Below are 25813 nucleotides of genomic sequence, written 5' to 3'. Positions count from 1 at the left end.
AATTATATGCAAAATTATCAAGGAAATACATTTTTTCATAACTACTTCTCACATTCACATTTTAAAATCAAAATGAGAAGGAAACCGATGATTTTCAACCACTCAGAAGTTTTATATTATATTAAGATGATATTTATGAACTACAACGTAATTGTAATAATTATTTTATATATTTTAGTTAATAAATAATTTTATCATATATGTATTTTTTGATATATTTCTATTAATAATAATTCATCTATGGTAATTAATGCTTATTATAAATTATTTCATTAAGAAGAATATAATATCCATTTAATATTTTAGCAAGTTTCATAATCAATTTGACAAATGATGGATTAAATAAGCTAATTCTAAATTTTCAATAAAAAATTTCATTTTTTAAAACAAATTTCCATAATTTCTTATAATTTTTTTTTTGATATTCAATATTATCTGATATTTTCATGGAAATTTTTGTATTTTAAACTTTTGATCTTTTCATCGATATCGATTTTTTGAACCTTGAATACAATTACAACTATTATTTGAATTGAAAATAACAAAATAAAAGAAGTGTAAATTTATAACTTTCTTAAATATTTTGGTATTTAAAAAAAATAAAAAATAAAAATTTGTGGTTGTTGACTTGAAAAGCCAAGGATATAGCCTTGGAATTGCTCCTTCAAAGTCTAAACAAGAAATTAATAAATTTCTTAATTATTATTTTACGATATCTGCAATAGCCAATAAAGTTTAAAGGGTAAACACATGGATGTGTGTGCAAATTCGTTGAAAACAAAATAGGTTGGGGCCTGTCTGGCATCAGTCATTGAAACAAGAAAAGAAACACAAGGAAATATTCACCCATTTCTTCTTTCACAAACAAGAACAAGAAAGTCTAAAATTTGGAAGCCACAAAAAAAAAAAAAAAAACAAACTCTAAAATGTTTACTTGGTCCCCAACCTTACCTGCCCTTGTTATCCATTTGCTCTTAATTTTCCACAAAATGGAAAAGCTTTTCCTAACAAAAATAATATGATAATACCATTTAATTTGTTTCTATCTTTTGAATTTTATTACAAGCAATAAATAGAATCATATAAGTATTTATTTTTATTAAAAAGAAACATTTCATTATTAATAATTAATGCCAAAGATAAATGTCATATTCATGTACTACTCAACCAACTAACTTCCAAATGCTGCTTTTCTGATTAAAAGTTTTAAAAGAATACAATTTAAAATTTTTACCTTTTGTGTTTCACCTACACTCCTAAATAAATCCAAAGCATCTTTATGTGAATTTTACGATTTCAAAGTTATAAAGTTTAAAAAGTCCCTATTATACAAATTTAATATTGATTATTTGACAGGAATAATTTAAGACATTTAGAACAAGTTTTAGTTTTAATCCCCGTGTAAATATAACTACAAATTGCAAAACACACACACACACACACACAACAAAAAAAAAAAAAGAAGAAGCAATTATCACCCCTGTATTGTTTAAGACAGATTTTGACGCATCACTGCCACATCATTGCCTAGAGGACTTTTATGACACGTAAGGCATTAAAAAAGTGAAAAAGATAGCCAAACGGTGCGTTTAAAACCCCACTACGTCCAAAAGGAAAAGCAAAAAAAGGAAATTGTCCTGCTTGCTAGCTTGTAATTGTTATTTGGGGAGGTGTTTGGAGCATTAATGGGAAAAAGCCAGAATGCTTCTCCTTATGGGGATGCCTCTTTATTTCCTTTCTACTAAAGGACTGCTAATTTCTAAATCCATGTATTTCCCTTTTGCTTTTCCAAATCAAAACCATGTTTTTTTTTTTTTTTTTTTTTTTTTTTTTTGTCCTTTTAAAGTTTTTTCAATGTCTACTATCCTGTTTCTTGCTGTGATTTTATGGCTTTCCTTTCGAAAAACAACCACAGTTAATTATTGAATATTGTTCAATGTGGACCAGGGGTTGATTGATGTGTAATTTATTGAAGTTATGGTTAATCTTATTACAAAAGCATTTAAAAGAGGTTACTTGGCAAGATGGAAAAGGGAAAGCTCAAAGCTGGCTTTTTACTGTTACAGTTTCATGCATTAGTAAGTTGGCTTGCGAGGTTGCTTACTTTGTAAAAGAGCATCTATGAAATTCTTTATTTTAAATAGCATAATTTTTAGAACAAAGAATACATTAAAAATTTTATAAAATAAAAATTTTGATTTTTTATTTGACTTGATTAGTGCTCTTTATCATCCTTTTTAATTTTTTTATTTTTTAATAAATAACTAATATTTTTTTTAATCAGTGACTTCTCTTTTTATATATATATATATATATATATAAAGTCAAATAATTTATATTAATCGTTTTTTAATAATAAATTATATTAATTGTGTATAGAAAAATATTGGTGTAACAAATTAATACATTAAAAACTTTATAAAAAACTGAACTTGGCTCTTTATATTTAAAGAGTTAAGCCTTATTATTTATTTTAATTTTTCAATTAAAAAAATAGATTGGAATTATGAAAAATAGATTTGACTCTTTAAAATAAAAAATAAAAATAAAAATTTAAAGAGCCGCTCTAAGAAGTCTAACAGGTTGAGCAGTTTAGAATAGTTCAGTAAAGAATATGATGATTCTAAAATGTTAACAAAATTTCTGTTTGTTATCTTTCTTATTGAACTTTTAACAGATTCTCATATATTAGACTTATTTTTGGGTGTATTAACTTGTATACCCTTGTTGGGAAATTCAAATTCTTCTTTCGATTGGAATTTGTGATCCGGTTGGGAATATATTGTATAGTATATTATATATATATATATATATTTCTACAGTATAGAGTATTAGGTTCACTTGGTAAAGAGAAGAAATTAAAGCTGAGCATCGTTTTGAAAGAGTCAATTTTGCTACAGAGCAAATATTCCTTCACAAAAAAAGCCTTTACAGTGGATTTATCAACTTCGGTGCAAAATTAACCTTTTCAAAATGAATTTTGATGTTAGATTTTCATCTTATAGGAAAAATTTGATCATTTTTATTGCAAAATCATATATATTCTAGCGCAAAATTGATCAAAATAAAATTTGACATTAAATTCTCTTCTTACAAAATAAATTTAGTGTTTTTTATTATAAAATCGTGTATATATATATATATAATAAATTTTAAACAAGACCTACCTTATTAGATCATATCAAAAATTAAAATTTAAAATTTTAAAAAATTATTAGATATAAATTTAGAGATTAAAATCCTATTTAGAAAAAATAAACCGAATCCTATCAAGATTCAGTGAATAATAAATATAGTTTTAAATCTTAATCATATGATTCAATTCAAAAGTTGAAAAAGAAAAATTTTATATTAGTATTTATATTAAAGATTTTATTTTAACCTATATGTATATATATACATATATACTGCATTTCCTTCCTTATGCTGATTCAACTCACTTGGCTTCTTTATGTTATAGGCATTATTGGTTCTTGGTGCCTTTTCTCTTCCTGTTACTTAATGGTTGCTGCACAGCTCTACTGCCTTGGCATGAAATTATTTATAACAAATAATCTGACTTTATTTTATTAAATTCTTATCATCATACTAAAAATTCGTTTTATTTTCCAAGTTATATAAATATTAAGAATAAAATTATGAAAAATAATTTCCTCCTGTTTATTAGAAATTAAGGATTATGGCTAGAAGGGGCATTCAGACCAAACACACATTTCAACCTTCATCTAATTAATTCTTTCAACTAAGAAATTTGAAACTTAAGAAACAGGTAGTTGAATCTTCTGAGTACTTGTGTTAACCTGTTAAGGTCAAACAAGTTTTATAAGAAGGAAAAGAAAAAAAAAATGAAAAAACCAATAGCTTCCAAAGTACTTCTATTTGTTAAATACCGAACCATGTGGAGATTATCTATAGAAAAAAGAAAAAAGAATAAATAAAATAAGATAACATAAAGTAAAATACAATACAATTACAGCTATTATGTACTTGAATATAATATCAGAGAGGAAGTGTAAATCTATAGCATCCTCAAATATTTTGATACTTTTTTGAAAAAATTCAAAATTTTCAGATTGTTGACTTCAAAACTCAAAAGCCCAAGGACACGATAACCTTGGCAATGATTCCTTTGAATTCCAAAAAAATAAATTATCAAAATTCCCTAACTTGTTATTAATTTATGGCATCTTCAAGAGCCAATACCCTTTTAAAAGGATTAACATAGGGATGTGTGCAAATGGATTGTAAACAAAGAACAGGTTAGGGCTTGTCTGGCATCGGTCGCATAAACAAGAAACGAAACACATGGAAATATTCACCCATTTCCTCCTCCACAACAAGAAGAACAAAGTCTAAAATTTTGAAGCCAAATAAAAATACATAAATAAATAAAAAAAGAGAAGTGTGAATTATTCACCTGGTCCCCTGCCTTACTTTCCCTTGTTCTCGAATTTGATCTTAATTTTCCACAAAATGGAAAAGCATTTCTAACTTGATAATCTCATTTTGGTGAAATTAATGGATAGCCATACTGATACACGATAATCAAATGAGCAAGGAATTCATCATCTTCTTCCTAACCCAATGTCTTTCTGTTTTCTTATTTGATTTTATTAATGTGCAATAAAATAGATTAGCACATCTATTTGCTTTATATTAAAAGAACATATTATCATTTCAAGGTCACACATCTTTTTCTCTGTCTTTCTATTTTTCGGTGATCATCTTAAAGGCAATTTCAACCTCGCTACGCTTCTAAAACCAAGTGGTTTTAAAATCCCTATCATATATAGAACAAGTTTTAGTCCTTTTATTAATATAATTACAAAGTGCAAAACGAAAAATAGATAGAATCCTTCAAAGGGCACAAAAGAAAAAAAGATTCTTTCTGACATTTTGAATTTCTTTATGATTCAATCAAATGATTTTTCTTCTGTTTTTTCAAATATGTCTCTCCACAAAATCAATATTACAGCTGCAAAATTACAAGAACCCTCAGGCACAATAAACCCAGGAAAAATAACAAATAAAAAATTTTAGAGAAAATTTTGAATTACGGGAATAGAGCAGAGCACACATCAAACCATGGAGGACATAGCACACAGGGAGACTGATCAAATTCTTCCCACTTTGAAGCTGCACCAAATACTTTCGGAGACCCATAAATTGATGACCAAAGCAACAAGGTTGTTGAATGTATTCATGAGAAGTGATTCATTGAGGCAAGCGATTCATTGAGGCCTACTTTTTCTGTTACCACCACACTCTATGGTTTATGCAGCGATTGGGGGTTCCTGCAAATAAGGTCAAAATAGCGTTGTTACACAGGATTCGAATGATTATAAATACAGCTTTATGGACATTAGCAGATACAATAAAAACTGATATAGTATAGGTTTTCAACAACCAAACAATCATGATATCAAGATAAAGGAGTCAATACGCACATGGCACTTGTAACAGCATGATGATAATAAGACTGAGTTTAAAATACCCACCTTCGCAGTCAAGTTTGACACGGCCATATGGAATTTTTCTCTGGTTTTCGAACCTGCAACTTGTCCAGCCTTAGCAACCTTAGTAAATGCACCATTTAGCCAGGCTGCTCCTGCAGTTACGTACCTGATCAAAACCAAAATTAGTTCATCATTCAGATTGCTTTCTTCCAAGATGCAAGCACTCCTAAGGCTAATAATTAATTTTTCAAGAACAACATCTCATACCTGCTAGTTTTAACAGCCGATCCTGTATCATTAATTTTTCTTTCTGCAGCAAATATCGCAGCCATCGTTTTATCTGAAACATGAAGCCTCTGATCAACAGACTTCACTTTCTCATTAACCACTGAAATCCCAACTGTAAATTTCTCCGAAAGCCCTACTCTCCTGTCAAAGGAAATGACCTTTGCAGATGCATTTGCTGTCAATTGATGCTTCTCATCAAATGCTTTGGCTTTGTTCACTGCATCTTGTCTGATAGCTGAACCTTTTGCAAGCATATTTGCAACTACATCTTGAGCTCTGCTAACATATATTTTTCCATTGTTGGGCAAGCTACTTTTTTCCTGCTAACAGAAGATTATCTTGAGCCCAGAACTCAGAAAAATTCAGAAGCTGCAAATAACCAGAGATATTGAAGGCTTTCAAGAAAATAAAGGTGCCATAGAAAATCATTAAATGTATCGGCAATTGTTGGCATATCATGATAAGCATAGACAATCACATGACAACTACAAAAATGGCAGCCAAAATTGACTAAAACTCATCAAACTTTCCTCAGGACAATTTTCGTTTGAGGAGCGATACAAAGACAGGAGGGCATTGAGATCAATTACTTGGCACTGGCAGAGGTAATAAGGCACCCTTGGTCCCTGACTTCCTAAAGGCATCCAATAAATCACAACACCCAGCGTATGAATTTAAGGGTTCCACATCCATGCACCCTCCATTACTGATGAAACAAGAATAATTGAACTATAGATAACGAATATATTTTCATCAATATGTGATATATGTCAGCTACCTCAGCATTTGATAAGACATTTTCAGGAGCAACACACACAGCATTTTCCACCATCCTTACTTCCTGCAAGAATCACACTACTGAGTTCAAACTTCTGACCGCAAAAGTGAAAAAGGATTGAAAAAACTAGTTGATGGACTTACATGGGTCTCACGTCTTGGTACATAATTCTCAACAGGAGTTATACTCACAATCTGATCTACTATCGTTGCTCCCTGTGACACACACACACACACACACCAAAAAAAAAAAAAAAAAAAAAAAGAAAAAAAAAAGTATTTTTGTAAGAGATATTAAAATCCATTTGGATGTGAAATGCAAACCATGGACAATTAATGTGATATACAATGATAAAAGAAAGCCGCCAAACAAAGCTAGCAAGAAAATGGAGAAATTTTGGTTTCACATATTCAATTTATTAACCAATTTATCAAAACTCATATCTAAAGAGAAAAATAATACTACAGATATAAGACACACTGATCAAATTAATCTTACATCTAGTGTCAATATGAAGCCAACATAGACACTGATCAGAGAAAAAGCAATTTCTTTGGAGAAAATCCTTGGATCAAAGACTAATGTTAGTAGACTTAGATCTAAAAATACATCCTAGATGATGGTAATAGAAAAAATTAAGATATAGGCATAAAAAAGAGAAACCACCTGACTTAAACAAACGTAATGTCCAAAAATCCTTATTCTAATTGAAAAGAGGGAGAAGATTAACATATACATTGGCCAAGTGTGCTAAATGCTGGTCACAGGGGCCAGAACACCAGCAAGCTTCTTATTAACTGAAAGAAAATATAAGGCCATATTGATCTTTTATCACTTTTTTTGAACATTGATATGATTATAAGAATACAGTGTTAAACAATATGTATAAGAAAACATATATCTAGTCACTCTACATCAGTGTAGTCTCCATAGAAGTTGTACACATCATGTACAAATTATGCAATTTGGAGAGTTTTACAGGCTCCGATGACAGTAAATGAACACTACCACCGTATGAAGATTAACTTTGTTTGCATTTACTGATAAAACCAATATCTTTATTTCACAATTCTATTATTTTACTCAGCTTATGTACTGTAAATTAAACTAACCAAATTTGTCTCGAAGTATAACACAATTACAAGTTCTAAACAGTGTCATGCTTGCATGAAGTTTCTTTCAATTACACCACTAGAGAAGAGATGGTTTATACTTGGGGAGTCATCAATTACAATCACTTCCAAGTGCGAAACACGTGAAAACCATAAAAAGAATAAAGCATGATCATTGTTTCCAAGGTCGATTGAATAATCAGGCATTTTATACACGAACAAGAAAGTGAAGCAAGTTTGAGGAATTACCGATAACAATAATGCAATTTCAAGCGCTTTTGGATCCTTGAACGTAACAAATGCCGTCTTTGACTGCCCAGGTTCACTGCAACCAAAAACACAAATACGCAAACAACATTACGACACCAGTTTACCCTATCCTTCCAAGGATTGCTTTTGAATGCACCAAATATAAGAGGAAGGGAGACGAAGACCACAAGCTAAGCTTTTTTACTTCTACAGTACAAAACCCAATATTACTTTTGCCCTTTTTGTTTGAATTTCTTGATTTTCTCTGCAACCAACCAATGGGTTAAAGTCATATAATTGGCGGACGTATGCATATCTAAACATATATCTACACATGTGGCTGAGTTTATCCTGCCGTTCGACTTTTTTAACCTTTTTTTTTTTTTTTTTTGGGGGGGGGGGGGGGGGGGGGGGGGAAATTACAAGTCTAGACTTAAAAAAAGGAAAAAGAAAAAGCAACCCAGAAATTGTTTTGTTTCTTTTGTTTACTTTTTCTGGCGTTTTCTTAGAAACCAAACAGAGGGCAAACGAAACACAAAGAAACCCAAGATCCAAAAGCAGAAACTAGACCTCAGTGCACGCATACTGCACAAATAAAAAAAAAAAAAAACAACGCATACCGTCGGATCTCAATCTGTTCGATTTCTCCGGAGAATGAGAAGAATTCATGAATCTCTCTCTCACTAGCTAGATCTGAAACCTGCTTTACTTGGACTGTTCTCGTCTGAATCTATTATTATTTCCCAAAAAGAATAGAAAAATTGCAAAACAAAAAAAAAAAAAAAAAGAAATCAAATTTTGAAGAACGTAGAAGGATTATCATTAACTTTTATCTACTAAATTTTGATGGGTGGGGAATGGGAAACCGACCTGCATTGTGGGCAGGAGCTCTGGCGTTTGTAGTTGCTTTCAATGTGAATGAAGGGAATGTGTTTGTAAAAAGTCTTGTTAGAAGAGACAGCTTGGAATGAATTCAAAGAGTGGCAGCCACCAGACAAATTTTGACAGAAGAGAGAGAGAAGACAAACAAGAGAGAGAATGTGAGTATTTGAGTAGGAAGAGGGAGGATGTAATATTATTTTAATATTTTATTTAATGTTTCTTTGCTTCCACATAATTTCCTACAATCTTCCCATTTTGCCCTTACAATATCACCAATTACTTCCACATGTTTTTATTTTTTTTAATTTTATTTGGGGGATTTTATTTTGGAAAAAAGCACAATAAAGTTCCATATATATATATATATATATATACATATCACTTTGATTTTAATCGCTTTTACATGTTTCGTTGGTTAAATTACTAACGAATGAAAATTATTTTTTCCTAATAAATTTATAAATTTATACTGATTTTCAAACAATTGAAGAGAAATATTTACATCACATGTAAAATATGGGAAACGCATAAACTTCATAATAGAATTTGATAACTCCTCAGGCTACCCAACCCTTTAGAAAATAAACACTAATAGATTTGTGGGCTCTTATCTACTAGAAGATAGAGAATATATATATATATATATATATATCATTGTTCACAAATTTTGACTTTGTATTCTTAGGAACTAGGAATTTTTTCATTAACAAACCATATAAAATTATACGTTAATATTTTTAAAAATATTGTAGATATTAGTAGAATATATATTTTATTTGATTCTAAATTATAACTCTGTTATTTTTTTTTAAAATTATTTTACAAAATAATGAACTAATTAATTTTTTCTGTACTAAACAATTAGTTGTGAAAATTAGACCTGGTATTAAAGGAGTTTCCATCAATTTATCAAATGATAAATTGAAGATTATCCTACTTAAGGATTATATTCAGTTTTTTTAATTTTTCAATTCAGATTAAATAAAAATAAATTCTGTACGATAAGATTTTTTAATTTGATTGCAAATTTCCTTGCAAACTGTTTAATTTGACTAGACAACAAGACTTTTTCCTATCACATATTTGTTAAATTATATAAAACTTTAAATTTTTGATGGGTGAGAAAAATAGTTTGAGGGCTTTAATTATTATATCAATTTAAAATGAGTGAGTTATTTGGTATTATTCTAATTCACAAACAATATAAAAAGACATAATTAATTGTCAAATAAATGTCCAATCAATCTCAGTTAAATTTCAAACTTTTAAGAAAGAGTGATAGTAAGTGGGTCTGTGTCTAGTCGGAATTAATGGTAGGTCATTAACGGGTTGGCTTACTATAATTTCCCAAATGATATGTTTGAATAAAGTTTTAATTGAATCAATATTTATTAAACAAAAAAAATTAATTTAAATTCAAATTATATATTTACAATTACTTAGCCCAAAAAGAAAAAAAAAAAATTGTAAATCTATCTTGTTACAACTTCAGTCCATGAATATGATAAAGCCCTTAGTTTAGATCTAGTGGCCAAGCAAATTATATATAGCTCGTATATAATATATATATAATATAAACAATATCCTTAATTTAGATGAAGGAGAAAATTGCCAAGAATATATCATGTAAATCCAACAAGAACATGTCATGGATCTTTCAAATTATTTATCAAACCAACAAAAGATCAAAAGATTTCATTTATTTTAATGGAGAGTATGTTGGCTGTCGGACAGTTTGGACCACACTGAAGAGGCTTGTTTGGTGTATTGGGTGAACAGAGAGGCTAATCATTTTTGGATGAGATTTTTTTTAGGGTGTGTTCTAGTTGTTTGTTCCTGTGTTCTAGTTGTTTGTTCCTTCTTTGTTGCTCAACCAGCCAAAAAAAATAAAAAATAAAAAAGATTTCATTTATTTTTATTTGTCAAGGGCATGGAGAGAATTTCCTTTTTCCCCTTTCAATTGTTTCAAAAAACATATTAACAAATAGCCAAATGATATATGTTAATTTCAACAAACAATTATTTTGCATCTCCTCAAAAACAAATATAATATATATATATATATATAAATATATTATAATCCACTATTTTCTTCCAAAACATCTTTCTTGTCATTAATTTGTTTTTTCATTTTTTTTTAATTTCCAAAATGTTGTTGCTATTATAATATTATTATTATTTAACAATTTCACCAAAAATATCCAAGAAAAATGGAGGGCAAAAGAGTAAAAATATGAAAAGGTAATAAAGTGAAAAATAAATAAAATACAACAAAATAGGGGCTTTGATAATTTAAAGAGCTAAAGCCGAAAAGTAAATTGATTCTTTTCTTGGTCAATATGTGTGTGATATGGGACTTTGAGCGCCGATTTAGAGTCTAGTCGGACTGGTGACCTTTTTTTGGTTTCTTTACTCTATTTTAATTATTACTTTTCATTTATTTGTGGGTTAAAAATTATACTTATTTTTGTTAGTAATTGGGAAGAGTGCTCATGCCACATTAATAAAGTAAGGCTGAGCCATAAGATTATAATAAGCTCAAAATTTGGGACAAAGTGTCGAAATTTGATAATATTTTAATCTTACTCTAATCTATTATTATTGACAGTAACTTTGTCAATTGATTATGATGTCTATATATGCGAACAAAAGTTTGGCCGCTTAATTATTCACTTTATGAACACTCATGCGATTATATATTATTTTAAGAAATTTAATATAAATATATATTATATTGATATGCATGTGTATGTATTCGAATGAGTTCAATCTCATATCTTTACAAAACGATTATGTATATAGAGAGCACTCAATATAAACAAGATAATAATAATAAAATAAAAGCATTTGTAGAGAGAATATACAAAAATAATAATAACAAATTGATACAGTAATTTCACTCACCTCATATCAACGAATATATATATATATATATATATATATTTATAATAACTGAATATAGATATATAATATATACAAAAAAAACTTGTCTTTAATGATCATATTGTTGGGATAATATACATTTTATAATTATGAGAAGATTATAATTTAAAAAAGATACAGTTATAAATTTTATAATTTAATATATCTTTTATATTGTCCTCAATTAATCAAAAGTATATATTTTCTTTATTAAAAAAGAATCGGTAAGTAATTTAATTTGATATTTAAATATAAATTTTGAAAATGACAGTAAGAAAATACAAAAAAATTCATGTCATAAACTCTAAACATGTTTGAATTATTGAAAAGAAAATACAAAAAAATTCATGTCATAAACTCTAAACATGTTTGAATTATTGAAAATATTTTGACTCCAACAAAAATGTATCAATATCAAATTATTGTATATCTGCAAATTTATAATAATTCTAAAAAGTAAATTATTGTGACAATTTGATATAAATATTTTATATTATACTAAATTTATAAACATATATTATTTTGTAATATATAAATAATTATTAGTATATGGAGGCAAAATTCTTTAAAATAAGATTATAATTTATTACAACATAAAATTTATTTTTATTTATAACTAATTTAAATAAGGATTGAAATTTTTTATAACTAAATGAAAGTTATTTCAATATAAAATATTATTATAAAAAAGTTTAACCATATAATATAACTATATATATATATATATATATTCCACCTTCATTGGTTTATTAATTGTAATATATAAACTACGAAGTGCATACATTTACTAGAAAGAACTACTTAACACTGATCAAGTAAGTGTAACGTTTTTAAATGTTTTCTTTATTGAATGATTTGGGTTAGTGGGGTTAGTGGGGAGTTAATGGGCTTTAAGTGGTTTTTACGATTTGGAAAAAGTGAAAAAGAAAAAAGAAAACAAAGGGTTTTCATATTTTAATTCATTTTTGAAAAACCTCTCACTCTCCCTCATGTGTTTTGGGAAAAAATAAGAAAAAGGTGTTTTTCTTGCATATTGTTTTTTTCTGGTATTTTTTACATAGGAAGAGTGGAAAAGATCTAGTACACTAAAATATTCAAAGAGAAAGCTTCGGAGGTGCTAAATCCGAGAGTTTTTCGATTTCGTTGTATCCTTGGAGACAATCGTCGGGAAAACATATGCACCGGTGGGACGGAAATTGTCTTAAGGACACTGTGGTACCACACAGGCCTCGGATCAATTTATTCTTCATACATAGATCAAAGCTAAAGGACTTTCAGGTTGTATTTGTATTTATTTTGTTATGTTTCATACTTTATTTGTGTTTTATTCCACACATATATTCATATATATTATGCATATTCTAATATTTTTGTATTACATTCTTAAGACAATTTTCCCGTTTAATATATATGTTTATATATGTGGAATTGTGAATAATTGAATAGTTTTGTTTTGATTATGCTTGTTGATGGAAAAATATATATATATATATATATATACATGTTTTTATTCTTTTTGCGTTCAAACCCGTATACTTTTTGTTGAGGGGTTTTTATTTTTAATTTATAATTATTTTGTATTTAGTTCTATGTTTAAAAATATATATCTAGATATATATGTATATAATGTATATAGATATATATATATATATATATATATTTGTTTGGTCCCATGGGTTTGAGAATTCTTGGGTAATTCTTTATTATTGTTTAAACTTTTTTTTTTTCTAAAATCGAATTACCCACGAATTTCTAAATTTTTTGATATTTTTCTGGTATTTTTTGGGTACTGAAACAGTGCAGGAAGTAAGAAAAATGCAGGAAGTAAGAAAAATGGTGAACTGGGTCAAAAAAATCCGTTTACCAGTGAAACGGGTTGAAAAAACCCGGTTGGACGTTGAAGACGGGTCAGAAAACGGCTACTGGGTCGGAAAAACGGGTTTGGATAGGTTTCTGGGTCAGTGGACCTGAATTTTAAATCCTGATGGATCTGGCCCAGCTACACAGCCCAGCCCGCGGTAAGAACAGATTACTGTTCAGCCAAGGCCCAAGCCCAAACAAAACAAGGCCCAAGAGAATTTAGCCCGTTTTGCTCGCCACGTGTCTCATCCAGAGACAGCCACGTGTCGCAGGCAAGTGAGGCCACATGTCTATCTGATTCAGGTGACATGTGTCAGACTCAGATGCCGCCGTGTGTCATAAAAAGAAAGAGCCACGTGTTAACCTGTTACAGGTGAAACGTGGCAAACAGATATAACGACACGTGGCAGCGAACAATACTGTACGAAAATGTACGGATGAACAGTAAATGTATGAATGAATAGTAATCATGAACAGTACATTTATGGTGTATACAGAAATCACATTTTTTGTGTATTTTTTTTTTGTTTCTGGGTTACTTTCAGATTCAAAAATGGCTAGTGGAGATGTGCCTGTTGCACAAGTGCCTTCACAGACTCTTGTTTTTCAGGTGCCTCCTCCGATAGGTCATGCAGAGAGACCAGAGAAGTTTGATGGAGTAAACTTTAAGAGGTAGCAGCAGAAAATGCTGTTATACTTGACTACGCTGGGCCTTGCGAGGTTCCTGACTGAGGATGCACCACCAAGCAATGACAAGAGTAATAAAGAGACTCTAATGGTGATGGATGCATGGAAGAATTCCGATTATTTATGTCAGAATTATGTCCTGAATGGCTTATCCGATGCGTTGTACAGAGTGTACTGCGGCACGAATTCAGCAAAAGAGCTGTGGGAAACTTTGGACCGAAAGTACAAGGCTGAGAATGTAGGGTCCGGAAAGTTTGTGGTAGGCCGATTTTTGGACTACATAATGGTGGATACCAAGCCACTGATGAGTCAAGTACATAAGTGCTCATCCAAGAACTTCTTGCAGAAGGGATGTTCATTAATGAAGCCTTTCAAGTTGCTGCAATGATTGAGAAGTTACCTCCTAGTTGGGGAGATTTCAGGAACTATCTCAAGCACAAGAGAAAGGAAATGAATATGGATGCTCTTATCGGAAAGCTTCGAATTGAAGATGACAATAGGAGGTCTGACAGAAGAGCCATGAAGGCCGGGATGAAGGCTAATATCATGGAGCATGGAAGTAGCTCTAAGAACAAGAAGAAACATGGAAAAAATCCAAGGTGGGCCCTAAAGGAGGCATCTCTAAGAAGGCTAAGTTCCAAGGGAAATGTTTCAATTGTGACAAGATGGGTCACAGAGCGGCGGATTGTAGACTGCCGAAGAAAAAGAGGAACATGAAGGCACAGATGATGGAGCACATCACAAGAGAGGTTGATAATATTGACCTAAGCGCTGTTGTCTCTGAGGTGAACTTAGTGGGTTCTAACCCAAGAGAGTGGTGGATAGATACAGGTGCAACCAGCTACGTGTGTGCAGATAGGAACATGTTCACCTCCTTCGAACCAAAGGCAAATGGGGAGAAGTTGTTCATGGGTAACTCTGCCACATCGGAAATCCAAGGAGAGGGCAAGATTGTCCTGAAGATGACCTTTGGGAAGGATCTGACTCTAAATAATGTATTGTATATTCCAGATATTACCAAGAATTTGGTATTTGGATCATTGCTAAGCAAACATGGTTTTCGCTTAGTGTTTGAGTCAGACAAAGTAATCTTGTCCAAATGTGGAATGTTTGTGGGAAAGGGCTATGTAGTCAATGAAATGTTCAAATTAAATGTAATGACTGTAAATCCAAAGAACATGAATAATAAAGCTAGTACTTCTTCTGTTTACTTACTTAAGTCTTCCATTTTATGGCATGGTAGACTAGGTTATGTTAATTTTAATTCTCTGCGAAGATTAATTAACTTGAATCATATTCCCACTTTTGATATCGATAACAAACGTAAGTGTGAAACTTGTGTAGAAGCAAAATTAATGAGATTATCATATCAAACAATTGAAAGAAATAATGAACCTTTGGATTTAATACATAGTGATGTATGTGATTTAAAGGTTGCACCGACTAGAGGTGGTAATAAATATTTTATCACCTTTATTGATGATAGCATGAAATATTGCTATGTGTACTTGTTTAAAAGTAAGGATGAGACTATAGAGAAATTTATTCTCTATAAAACGGAAGTTGAGAATCAACTCACCAGCAAAATTAAAGTGATCAGAAATGATCGTGGTGGAGAGTATGTAACTCCATTTGGAGAGTATTGTGCTCAACATGGCATAATACATGAAGTTACTCCACCATATTTGCCGCAATCGAATGGTGTGGTTGAATGGAAAAATAGAACTTTGAAAGAAATGACGAATGCAATGCTGTTAAGTTCTGGAGTACCTCAGAACTTGTAGGGGAAGCCATTTTGTCGGCAAACGACCTTTTAAAAAAGGTGCCCCGTAAAGATCAGGTGAAAACACCGTATGAACTTAGGAAAGGAAGACAACCTACCTATAAATATTTACGAGTGTGGGGGTGTCTTGCCAAAGTTGTGGTACCTACTCCTAAAAAGGTAAAGATAGGTCCTAAGACAGTAGATTGTATCTTCATAGGATATGCACAAAATAGTAGTGCATATCGGTTTCTCGTGTATAAGTCAGAGATTCCTGATATACACAAGAATACAATAATGGAATCGAGAAATGCATAATTTTTCGAACATATTTTTCTGTATAAAATTGAAGCAGGACCGAGTACGTCTAAACGAACTTATGATGCTATCAGTGATGATGATCATGATAGTGATCAAGATCACGAGACCGAAGTTGAGACTGAAGTTGAATTAAGACGAAGCAAAAGAGTAAGAACCGAAAAATCCTACGGTCCGAATTTTCTTACTTATATGCTAGAAAGTGAACCTCATAGCTTTCAAGAAGCTGTTAGTTCTCCTGAAGGAAATTTATGGAAAGAAGCCATAAAAAGTGAAATTGATTCCATCTTGCAAAATCATACCTGGGAACTAGTAGATCTTCTTCCAAGTTGTAAACCGTTAGGTTACAAATGGATATTTAAAAGGAAGATGAAAGCAGATGGAACAATAGATAAGTACAAAGCAAGGCTTGTAATTAAAGGATACAAGCAAAAGGAAGGCCTTGATTATTTTGATACTTATTCTCCAGTTACGAGAATAAATTCCATAAGGATGGTACTAGCGATCGCTGCACTACGGGATCTAGAAGTACATCAAATGGATGTAAAAACAACTTTTCTTAATGGAGACCTAGATGAAGAGATCTATATGGAGCAACCCGAGGGTTTTTCTGCTACAGGACAGGAAAAGAAAGTCTGTAGATTAGTAACGTTCTTATACGGGCTTAAACAAGCTTCGAAGTAATGGCATCAAAAATTTGATTGTGCCATGCTTAGTGATGGATTTAAAATAAATGAGTGTGACAAGTGTATTTATGTTAAAAATACAGAGAATGGATATGTCATTCTTTGTTTGTATGTAGATGACATACTCATAGTAGGTAGTGATGACAATATGGTCAGAACTACAAAAGCGATGTTGAAATCCAAATTTGATATGAAATATATGAGGCTTGCTGATGTGATTTTAGGAATAAAAATCACTAGGGCTTTGCATGGAATCATTCTTAGTCAAATGCATTATGTAGATAGAATACTGGCTAATTTTAGTAAAGATGATACTAATATAGCCAGAGCACCCATAGATGTGAGTTTACACTTATCTAAGAATAAAGGAGAGAGTGTATCTCAAGTAGAATATGCAAGGGTGATTGGAAGTCTAATATACTTAATGAATTGTACAAGACCAGACTTAGCCTACGCTATAAGTAGACTAAGTAGATACACGAGTAATCCAAATAATGATCATTGGAAAGGAATCGTTAGAGTATTAAGATACTTACGATATACTCGTGATTACGGATTGCACTACACAAGATATCCAGCTGTATTAGAAGGATACAGTGATGCTAACTGGATATCAGATGTCAAGGATTCTAAATCCATTAGTGGCTATGTATTTATATTAGCAGGTGCAGCCGTGACTTGGAAATCCTCAAAACAAACAGTAATAGCTAGATCCACGATGGAATCTGAGTTCATCGCATTAGATAAATGTGGTGAGGAGGCAGAATGGCTACGCCAATTTTTGGAGGACATTCCAAGGTGACCGAAACCTGTGCCAGCAATAAGTATACATTGTGATAGTCAATCTACAATTGGCAGGGCACAAAATGTGATATATAATGGAAAGTCTAGACATATTCGTCGTAGATATAATTCCATTAGGCAACTAATCTCAACTGGGGTTAGCTCAATAGACTATGTAAAGTCGAAGGATAACGTTGCGGATCCACTAACCAAAGGGTTAAATAGAGAACTAGTTGAGAAGTCATCGAGGGGAATGAGATTGAAGCCCATGAATAAAGTCGATACGATGGAAACCCAACCTAGTTGATTGGAGATCCCAAGATCTAGGTTCAATGGGACAATGCAATTGTAAAGACTGGTATGAATCACTGTGGGGGTTAATCCTCTACCCATTCATATGATGAAACAGTGATAGATAAAGGTTATGCATGAAGTACGCTTTTAATGATTCCTAAAAGTGTGTGTTTAGTAATCTATGCATAGTTATGCTGATTACATTAGAAATAGGAATCACCTATGTGAGAGAGAAGAGTGGCCGCTTCAAAGGAGAATTGTTAAGGGCACAATTCTTTAGAAACTCTCGCAGAACCAGGCAGGTGTTCAAGGCCAAAATGAACACAACAGTGAGAACTAAAGTGTATCAGGGAGGAATCTGTGTGAACTATGTTATCATTTACACAAACAACAAAATGGTTCAAAGATATCGCATCTATCATTGGTCAGTAAAGAAGATATAGTTTCACAAGGGAAGATTCAAAGAGTAACATCTACCTATCCTATGCAGGTTCCAACTGCAGAGCTTCACCACCAGAGTCTTGTATAGTCCTTAGAAGTCAAATCATTCATGTGGAGGATTGTAACGTTTTTAAACGTTTTCTTTATTGAATGATTTGGGTTAGTGGGGTTAGTGGGGAGTTAATGGGCTTTAAGTGGTTTTTACGTTTTGGAAAAAGTGAAAAAGAAAAAAGAAAACAAAGGGTTTTCATATTTTAATTAATTTTTGAAAAACCTCTCACTCTCCCTCATGTTTTTTGGGAAAAAAAAAGAAAAAGGTGTTTTTCTTGCATATTGTTTTTTCCTGGCATTTTTTACATAGGAAGAGTGGAAAAGATCTAGTACACTAAAATGTTCGAAGAGAAAACTTCGGAGATGCTAAATCCGAGAGTTTTTCGATTCCGTTGTATCCTGGGATACAACAGTCGGGAAAACATCTGTACCAGTGGGACGGAAATTGTCTTAAGAACACTGTGGTACCACACAGGTTTCGGATCAATTTATTCTTCATACACAGATCAAAGCTAAAGGATTTTCAGGTTGTATTTGTATTTATTTTGTTATGTTTCATACTTTATTTGTGTTTTATTCCACACATATATTCATATATATTATGCATATTCTAATATTTTTTTATTACAGTAAGTAGAGCACAGTAAATCATGATTGGATACAACATATATCATATCAGCTTGCCATATCACTAGATTTCTGATAAATCAAAATTTTATATGTATATCAATACTAATTTTAAATTATTATGTGTATATGTATATATAAATTTTATCATTTACGGTAACATTATTTTATAACTAGAATTCATGATTTTTCATTTCAATTATAAACTTATAGATGTAAATAATTTACCAAATTAAGTTAATTTCATTTAGCATATATTAATAATGTAAGTTAACATTATTTATTTATTTATTTTTTTGGGTGTCATTGAGTTGGGTTCTTAATTAGTGGTTGACGCAGCTGGTGACTGTGTGTGGATACGACCATGAACTCCGACAAGCCTTTGTATGTGTCGTGTATTGAGAAGATCAAAGTTGATCACCGCAACAATAGGAAGGTACAGCGGTGGTATTTATCGGTTGGAAGAGTCGATAGGAGGTAGGAGACAATTCCATGGGGACCAAAACCTGTTTTTAGAGGACCACTATAATGTGCAGAGGGCGCACATAATAGAAGGGAAGTGTACGGTGCATTCATTTAAGAACTAACCAAACTTGAGTATGGGAGCTGATTACTTTTGTAGGTTCGACTTCGAGTACAAGGCCACCATTGAAGGGTTCACTCTAAATCGTACGCTTTGGTTTTTTTATTTGCCAAGTGTGTTCTTCAAATTTTTTTTTTTTTTTTTAATAGGGTTGTAATTGTTGTTTGAAAATTTTTGTGGGCTTTTGTGGTTTGAGTTTTCTGTAAATTTGAGATGTCATAAAACTCAGATGACCTTATGATGCAATGTAAAGCAAGTATTGGTGAATTAGTTGTGTGCCATTCAAGTTTTTAATGGGAGTGTAAGAAAACACCATTATGGTCGACGAAATGGAACATTCAAGTTTGGTTTGATGTAATCGGAGAAGAGAGGGTATGAGGAAGTGAGCAGATGAAGAAAGAAGAAGAAGAAGGTAAAAGGGCTATCAAACGGTGCCGCTTGGATTAAAAGTGTGGACATATTATATTTGTTTTTAAATAATTCAAAAAATAAGGAAAAAATAGAAAAAACCAATTTATTAATCACATGAGTAGCACGTGACGTATTTTTAACGGTTAACATTTAATAGATCCTGTTGACATTTAATAGATTTGATAATAAAGGATATCAAAGTGTTAAAAGTTTTTTTACAACCACTTAAATGAATTTTTATAAAAATAGAAGACATTTTGGTCATAATTTAATTTAGTTTGGATAAGTATTTATGGAATATGCAAATAAAAAAATTGAATTACTTTGTATAAGAAAATTTTGTTTTTTGGAGTCCTACCGATAATTGTGCTTACCCTACCGTGCCCGGAAATCAACCAAAAAAAAAAAAAAAAAAAAAAAGGCAGAAGATATTATAATTAATTGAGTGAATTTTTTTTCCCCGAAATAAAGGAAAAAGAATTAAGCAAAGATCATAGTGAAATAAATCCGAATTATATATACAAAGATAATTATAATTATTATCTCCATTGTAGTAGTAAGTTCATCATCAACCTAATAAGTATATACATGGATTACCAAAATAAAAATAATTATATATATGATTGACACAGTAGTTTGGGAGATAAGACTTTGTTTGTGTGGGCTTCCAATTAAAGCTTTCTCAAAGGCGCGTTGGGACTTGGTATTAACGTTAGAAAGAGTAGCAAGAAAAATGACTTTTCGTATTAATATTAGAAATTTTTTTATATAATTAGTCATTCATTATTAACATGTTATATTAATGTATAACATAAGTGTAATTTTGTTGCGATAATTTATTATATACTGAGTCTACCTTTCTCTGACAGTATTTCAATGAACAATAATAATTTTATGTTAACATCTGAAAGACTAATTAGTTTCTTTTTGGGTAAAAGAAAGACTCATTAGTTTAGGTGATCAGTAATTGGCAGCATTGTTATTTGCTGAGGTTGATTATTTCAATATTAATGAAAAAAGAACAAAAGCAAACTTGGCTGGCAATCTGCAATCAACCACTCACTTTTTTTATTTTTTTATTTTTTCCCCCCAAGAGAAATCAGTTTACCACTCAAACTGGTTAGCTTTTTTGTTTGGTCCACAATGGCCCCAGCTAGCATTACTATATAGTTTACCGTATATATATGTATTAGTTATGTACCATGTCAGGACCAAACTAATAGAAGAAAATTGTGGACGTATATGGGCATTGAATTCAGCAACTAGACAGAATTCGTTATCCAGAATTGGATAGAAGACTTTAATATACCTTTAAATACATTATGCTTGAAGTCCCCAAAATTCAATTATGTACTAGCTAGGAAGGTTCATCCAATACTAACTAGTACTAACTTTTCTCTTCCGTAATATGAATGGTATTGCTGAAGTTAATTCATAACCACAAATGGGAAAAGAACAACTTGAAAAGAAGATGTATAATGAGCAAAAAAAAAAAAGTAGGATGGGGTTTTGGCCAAATGGGGTGCCCTAATAGTTGCTACAAAGAGATCTTAGTTCATGGTCATAGTCTACTAGGAAATCCATCAACTTTTCACTACAAAACAAAACTCACATGCATTTTGTATGGGACTCCTACCTGTTCCACATCACTATCTCCTCAAAATGCACAGAAGCTTCTCCTTTACACTTTGAGGCTTACATATTTAAACCTCCTTTTTAAAAGGCAAAATCCCTTCCTTACTTTCCAAGCTTCCTACTCATGGGCCATGGCTGCTGCTATATATAAATAGATACATATACATACATGCGAATGTAGCTTACTATGCTCCTCTTTTGGAAATCAAAATGCTAACCATGGCAAGTTATGGATTTGAGAATGAGTGCAAGGAGATTCATGATTCTTGGGGAAGGATAAACCAGCTGATTCAATCTTTGGCTAGCAGAACCCAGCTAGAAAGGCAGCAGATTAGAGAGACTTACAAGGCAATTTATGGGGAGGACTTGGTGAACAGGTTTCAAGAGGCTGAAATGATGAGTAACAACACAAATGATACTGCAGCTGCTGGGATTTCTCCAAAACTATGTGCAGCCTTGTCCTTATTCATGCTTGAACCACATGAGCGCGATGCAGTTGTGGCTAGGGAGGCACTTGAACAAAGTCATCATACCAACTATTGTAAGGCTCTTGTAGAGATTTTCGTGGGGCGAAAATCGAGCCAAATCTTCCTTACAAAACAAGCATATCATACACGATATAGAAGGCAGTTGGACCAAGATATTGCCAATATTGAGCCTCCGAATTCATACCAAAAGGTATAAACTTGTTGAAGGGTGACAACAAATTCAGAAGAATTTGCTCAAACAAAAAAAAAAAAAAAAAAAAAAAAACTTAGAACTTCATGTAGCTAGTTCACTGATCTTATAAATGTCATCATGACCTGAAGTTGTGAATTTGGGTATTGAACAGATTCTTATAGCATTGGTTACATCGCACAAGGCGCATCATGCGGATGTCAGCCAGCATATAGCAAATTGTGATGCTAAAAGGCTTTTCGAAACAGGGGAAGGAAGTCCAGGGGCCATCGAAGAAGCTGTGGTATTAGAAATTTTGAGTAAGAGAAGCATTCAACAGATGAAGCTCACATTTTCTAGCTATAAGCACATCTATGGGCATGATTATATAAAGGTAGCTATGTATCATTCTTCTAAAATAGTCATGCATTCTCATATATATAACTTCCTAGATCTCTACTAGTAGATGTATAGATAAACTTTGAAGCATATCTAGCTTACTGGTTTGTTCTTCATTTTGCAGTCACTCAAAAGGGAACACTCCGGTGAATTCGAAAATGCTTTGAAAATGGTGGTAAAATGCATCCACAACCCACCTTACTATCATGCAAAGGTGATCATACTTTTCTTTTTTCAATTATATATTTTTTAGGCTGCCTTTTTAGCTGCTGTGGTTCAAGAAAGTATCAGTAGAAACCCATTTATAAATTTAGGAGTACAAAGAGGAGCAATTAACATTCATGATTTTTTTTTTTTTTTTTGCACAAACAGAAAAGTAGGTTAATTAACATTATAATCCATTTTCTTAATTCTCGCAAGTACATTGGGAAAAATGTGGCAAATTGAAGGCTGACATTTTGGCAATATCATTTAGCAGACATTGTATGAAAGCATTAAGGGAAGGACAGAAGATAAGGGTGGCTTAGCACGTTTATTGGTTAGCCGGGCAGAGGTAGAAATGGACGAAATTCGAACGATATACAAGAACAAGTATGGGATTGAACTTAGGGATGCAATATGTGAGAGCATTCCTTCTGGGGATTACAGAGACTTTCTTGTTGCATTGGCCACAAAATGAACTATGTCTATGTAGTTAATTTATATACTACCAAAGCCAAGTTCAACTCAACTTTTGAATTGTTTATTTAATGTAAATTTCCGTTTTTAATCAGCATAAGAAAGTATAATACAATATATAGCAGCTACTGAAATACTAAAACCATATCTCTCTTTTATTTAATATACATATATATATATATATATATATGTATGTACATATAAAAGAGTTTCGTCTCAAGTATGAAGAAATATGTGACTTGATCATTACCAACTGTGTTCAAAGAACTTTTACAGTCCATTAAGTTTTTTTTTTTTTTTTTTTTTTTTTTCTGTCTCTGTAAGTTACTGCATTGAAGTCAGAGTATAAAAGAGGAAAACTCTCATTAATTCTTAATGGTCTGCTTAAATACCAAAAAAAAAAAATATCCTAATGGCCTTGAAAGAAAACAAAAATCATTCTTTAATTTACTTGGTTAATATGCTAAAAGTAGTTTTCTTGAGCATAAAGAAATGTTACCTGAATACACAAAGAAAGGAAACTTTAGCATATGAACCAAATAATAAAAAGAAAGATTCCTCCTTAAGGAGGAAACCTAGAAGAAACCCTTAAGGCCAACTTTCAGTCCATTGATTTCTCTTTTGGATGCATATATATATATACATATATATGTATATATAGATACATATATGTGTAATATATAAGAGAGAAAGGAGAAGCTTTTATTCCAGTCAACAAAAACTTCACACCTGTTTCAAAACCTACAAGAAGAAAAATTAACAAAAAGCCTCTCCAATGGCAAACAAGATTCAACCTGATCTCAAGCGCTCTTATGAAGATTTTGAGCCATTTTGCCAGTGGAAAAGAGACAACGAACGTGACATTCTTGAGGTTCATCTTGAAGGTAAATAGTCCTGTTTTTATGAATTTATTTAATCTAGTTAACCATTTTGCTTCCTCATATAGTTATTCTCTTTCTGGGTTCAATATTATCTTCTTTTGCAAATAATATTCGAAGACTAATTCATTTATTTATATATATATATATATATATATATATGTTGTGGTAAAGGATTCAAAAAAGAACAACTGAGGGTTCAATTCAACAACAGTGGCATCCTGACAATTACTGGAGAAAAACCTATTGATGAAACTAAATGCAGCAGATTCAAAAAAGAGATTAATATCGCTAAAGACAGTGATTCTAATAAAATTCGTGCCAAGTTGTCCCGCGGTGTTCTTCTGATAACTATACCTAAAATAACTTCAATGTCCTCAAAACAAGCTGCTGTTGATCCTGCATCTGCAGCCACTGAGGAGAATATTCAAGCCAAAGAAAATGCTTTATCTTCTGGCTTGAGAAATGCAATCTCGAGTCTAAAGTTGAGCAGAAAAATGGCTTTGAATGTTTTGGTGGTGGCCGCAACATTTGCTATAATTGGTGTTGGAAGTTATGTATCATGGAAATGTCTAAAACCTGCTCCTACTGATGAAACATGACTAATGAAAACATGAAAGTCATTTCTGTTCCTTGATTTAATGTTACTATTAGGAATGAATCTGTCAATATGTAAATTCGTACATATTAATATACTGTAATTTCTTATTTAAGTAGCTATTAATTAATTACAGGACAGATTTTATCTGTATAAATGTTAATTACAACATTTATGAGAATTGTCTAAGTTTGCACCACATTTTCTTAAACGGTATCAGAGCCACACGCTTAACAAGCAAAGAGCTAAAACCTTTTCCACCACTCTACCATCCTCATGGCCGGCGACGAGTCAACAGTCACCATTGGTTCTTATTCTTGAAATGGATATGCTTTCTCTTAATCAATTAAGATGCTTTTGGAAATCGGAATTCATTCTCATCCTTCTTATATATCTTTACTTGACTTGCAAAATAATATACATAACTATATACTAATAATGGTCAAACTATTTACTGAAAACCCCCCCAAAACACCAAAAAAAAAAAAAAAATAATAATAATACTGTCAAGTCTTTCCTATAATACAACATTTGAAAAGATTAAAGCATGTGAATGTGAGAAGCCCATTTAAAGTACGAGGGCCATGGTGTAAAACATTGATTATTGACTGCAGATTAAAATCAATTAGCCAAACCATGGCGAAGATGAGATCCTATTAAAGTGTAACATTAAAGTAATAAGTACAAAGGAACAATCAGGGGCCCAAGTTTATTTCCCTTGGGCCTAAAGAAAAATTAAGGGGGAATTTGGCCCAATACCCTCATAGGACCGAGGTTA

The 25813-nt window shown here is 31.6% G+C and overlaps 3 protein-coding genes across 4 annotated transcripts; 2 read left to right on the top strand and 1 right to left on the bottom strand.

Moving 5' to 3' along the window:
• Positions 1-4863: 4863 nt before the first annotated feature.
• Positions 4864-8947, bottom strand: LOC107433520 (binding partner of ACD11 1). Of its 2 annotated transcripts, XM_060816014.1 has the most exons (9): positions 8754-8947; positions 8504-8613; positions 8115-8148; positions 7884-7959; positions 6666-6737; positions 6523-6585; positions 5724-6064; positions 5499-5622; positions 4864-5294 (listed from the first exon to the last, which is right to left on the bottom strand). In XM_060816014.1, exons 2-9 carry the CDS (start codon positions 8550-8552, stop codon positions 5274-5276), a joined length of 780 nt encoding a protein of 259 aa, XP_060671997.1. In that variant the 5' UTR covers positions 8553-8613; positions 8754-8947; the 3' UTR covers positions 4864-5273. The 2 variants fall into 2 exon arrangements, with proteins under 2 accessions (XP_060671997.1, XP_015900292.1); XM_016044806.4 differs by lacking the exon at positions 8115-8148 and having other exon boundaries at positions 8754-8946.
• Positions 8948-21950: 13003 nt separating this feature from the next.
• Positions 21951-23701, top strand: LOC107433522 (uncharacterized). The gene is made up of 4 exons (XM_016044808.4): positions 21951-22503; positions 22658-22876; positions 23006-23095; positions 23357-23701. The coding sequence occupies exons 1-4, from the start codon at positions 22036-22038 to the stop codon at positions 23558-23560; spliced, it is 981 nt and encodes a 326-aa protein (XP_015900294.3). The 5' UTR covers positions 21951-22035; the 3' UTR covers positions 23561-23701.
• A 132-nt stretch (positions 23702-23833) lies between these two features.
• On the top strand, positions 23834-25270 carry LOC107433524 (inactive protein RESTRICTED TEV MOVEMENT 2). The gene is made up of 2 exons (XM_016044810.4): positions 23834-24443; positions 24612-25270. The coding sequence occupies exons 1-2, from the start codon at positions 24335-24337 to the stop codon at positions 25037-25039; spliced, it is 537 nt and encodes a 178-aa protein (XP_015900296.3). The 5' UTR covers positions 23834-24334; the 3' UTR covers positions 25040-25270.
• The last annotated feature ends 543 nt before the right edge of the window (positions 25271-25813 follow it).

This window comes from Ziziphus jujuba, chromosome 3 (assembly GCF_031755915.1).
Source record: "Ziziphus jujuba cultivar Dongzao chromosome 3, ASM3175591v1".
NCBI lineage: Eukaryota > Viridiplantae > Streptophyta > Magnoliopsida > Rosales > Rhamnaceae > Ziziphus > Ziziphus jujuba.
This window is presented reverse-complemented; position numbering and strand designations above follow the sequence as displayed.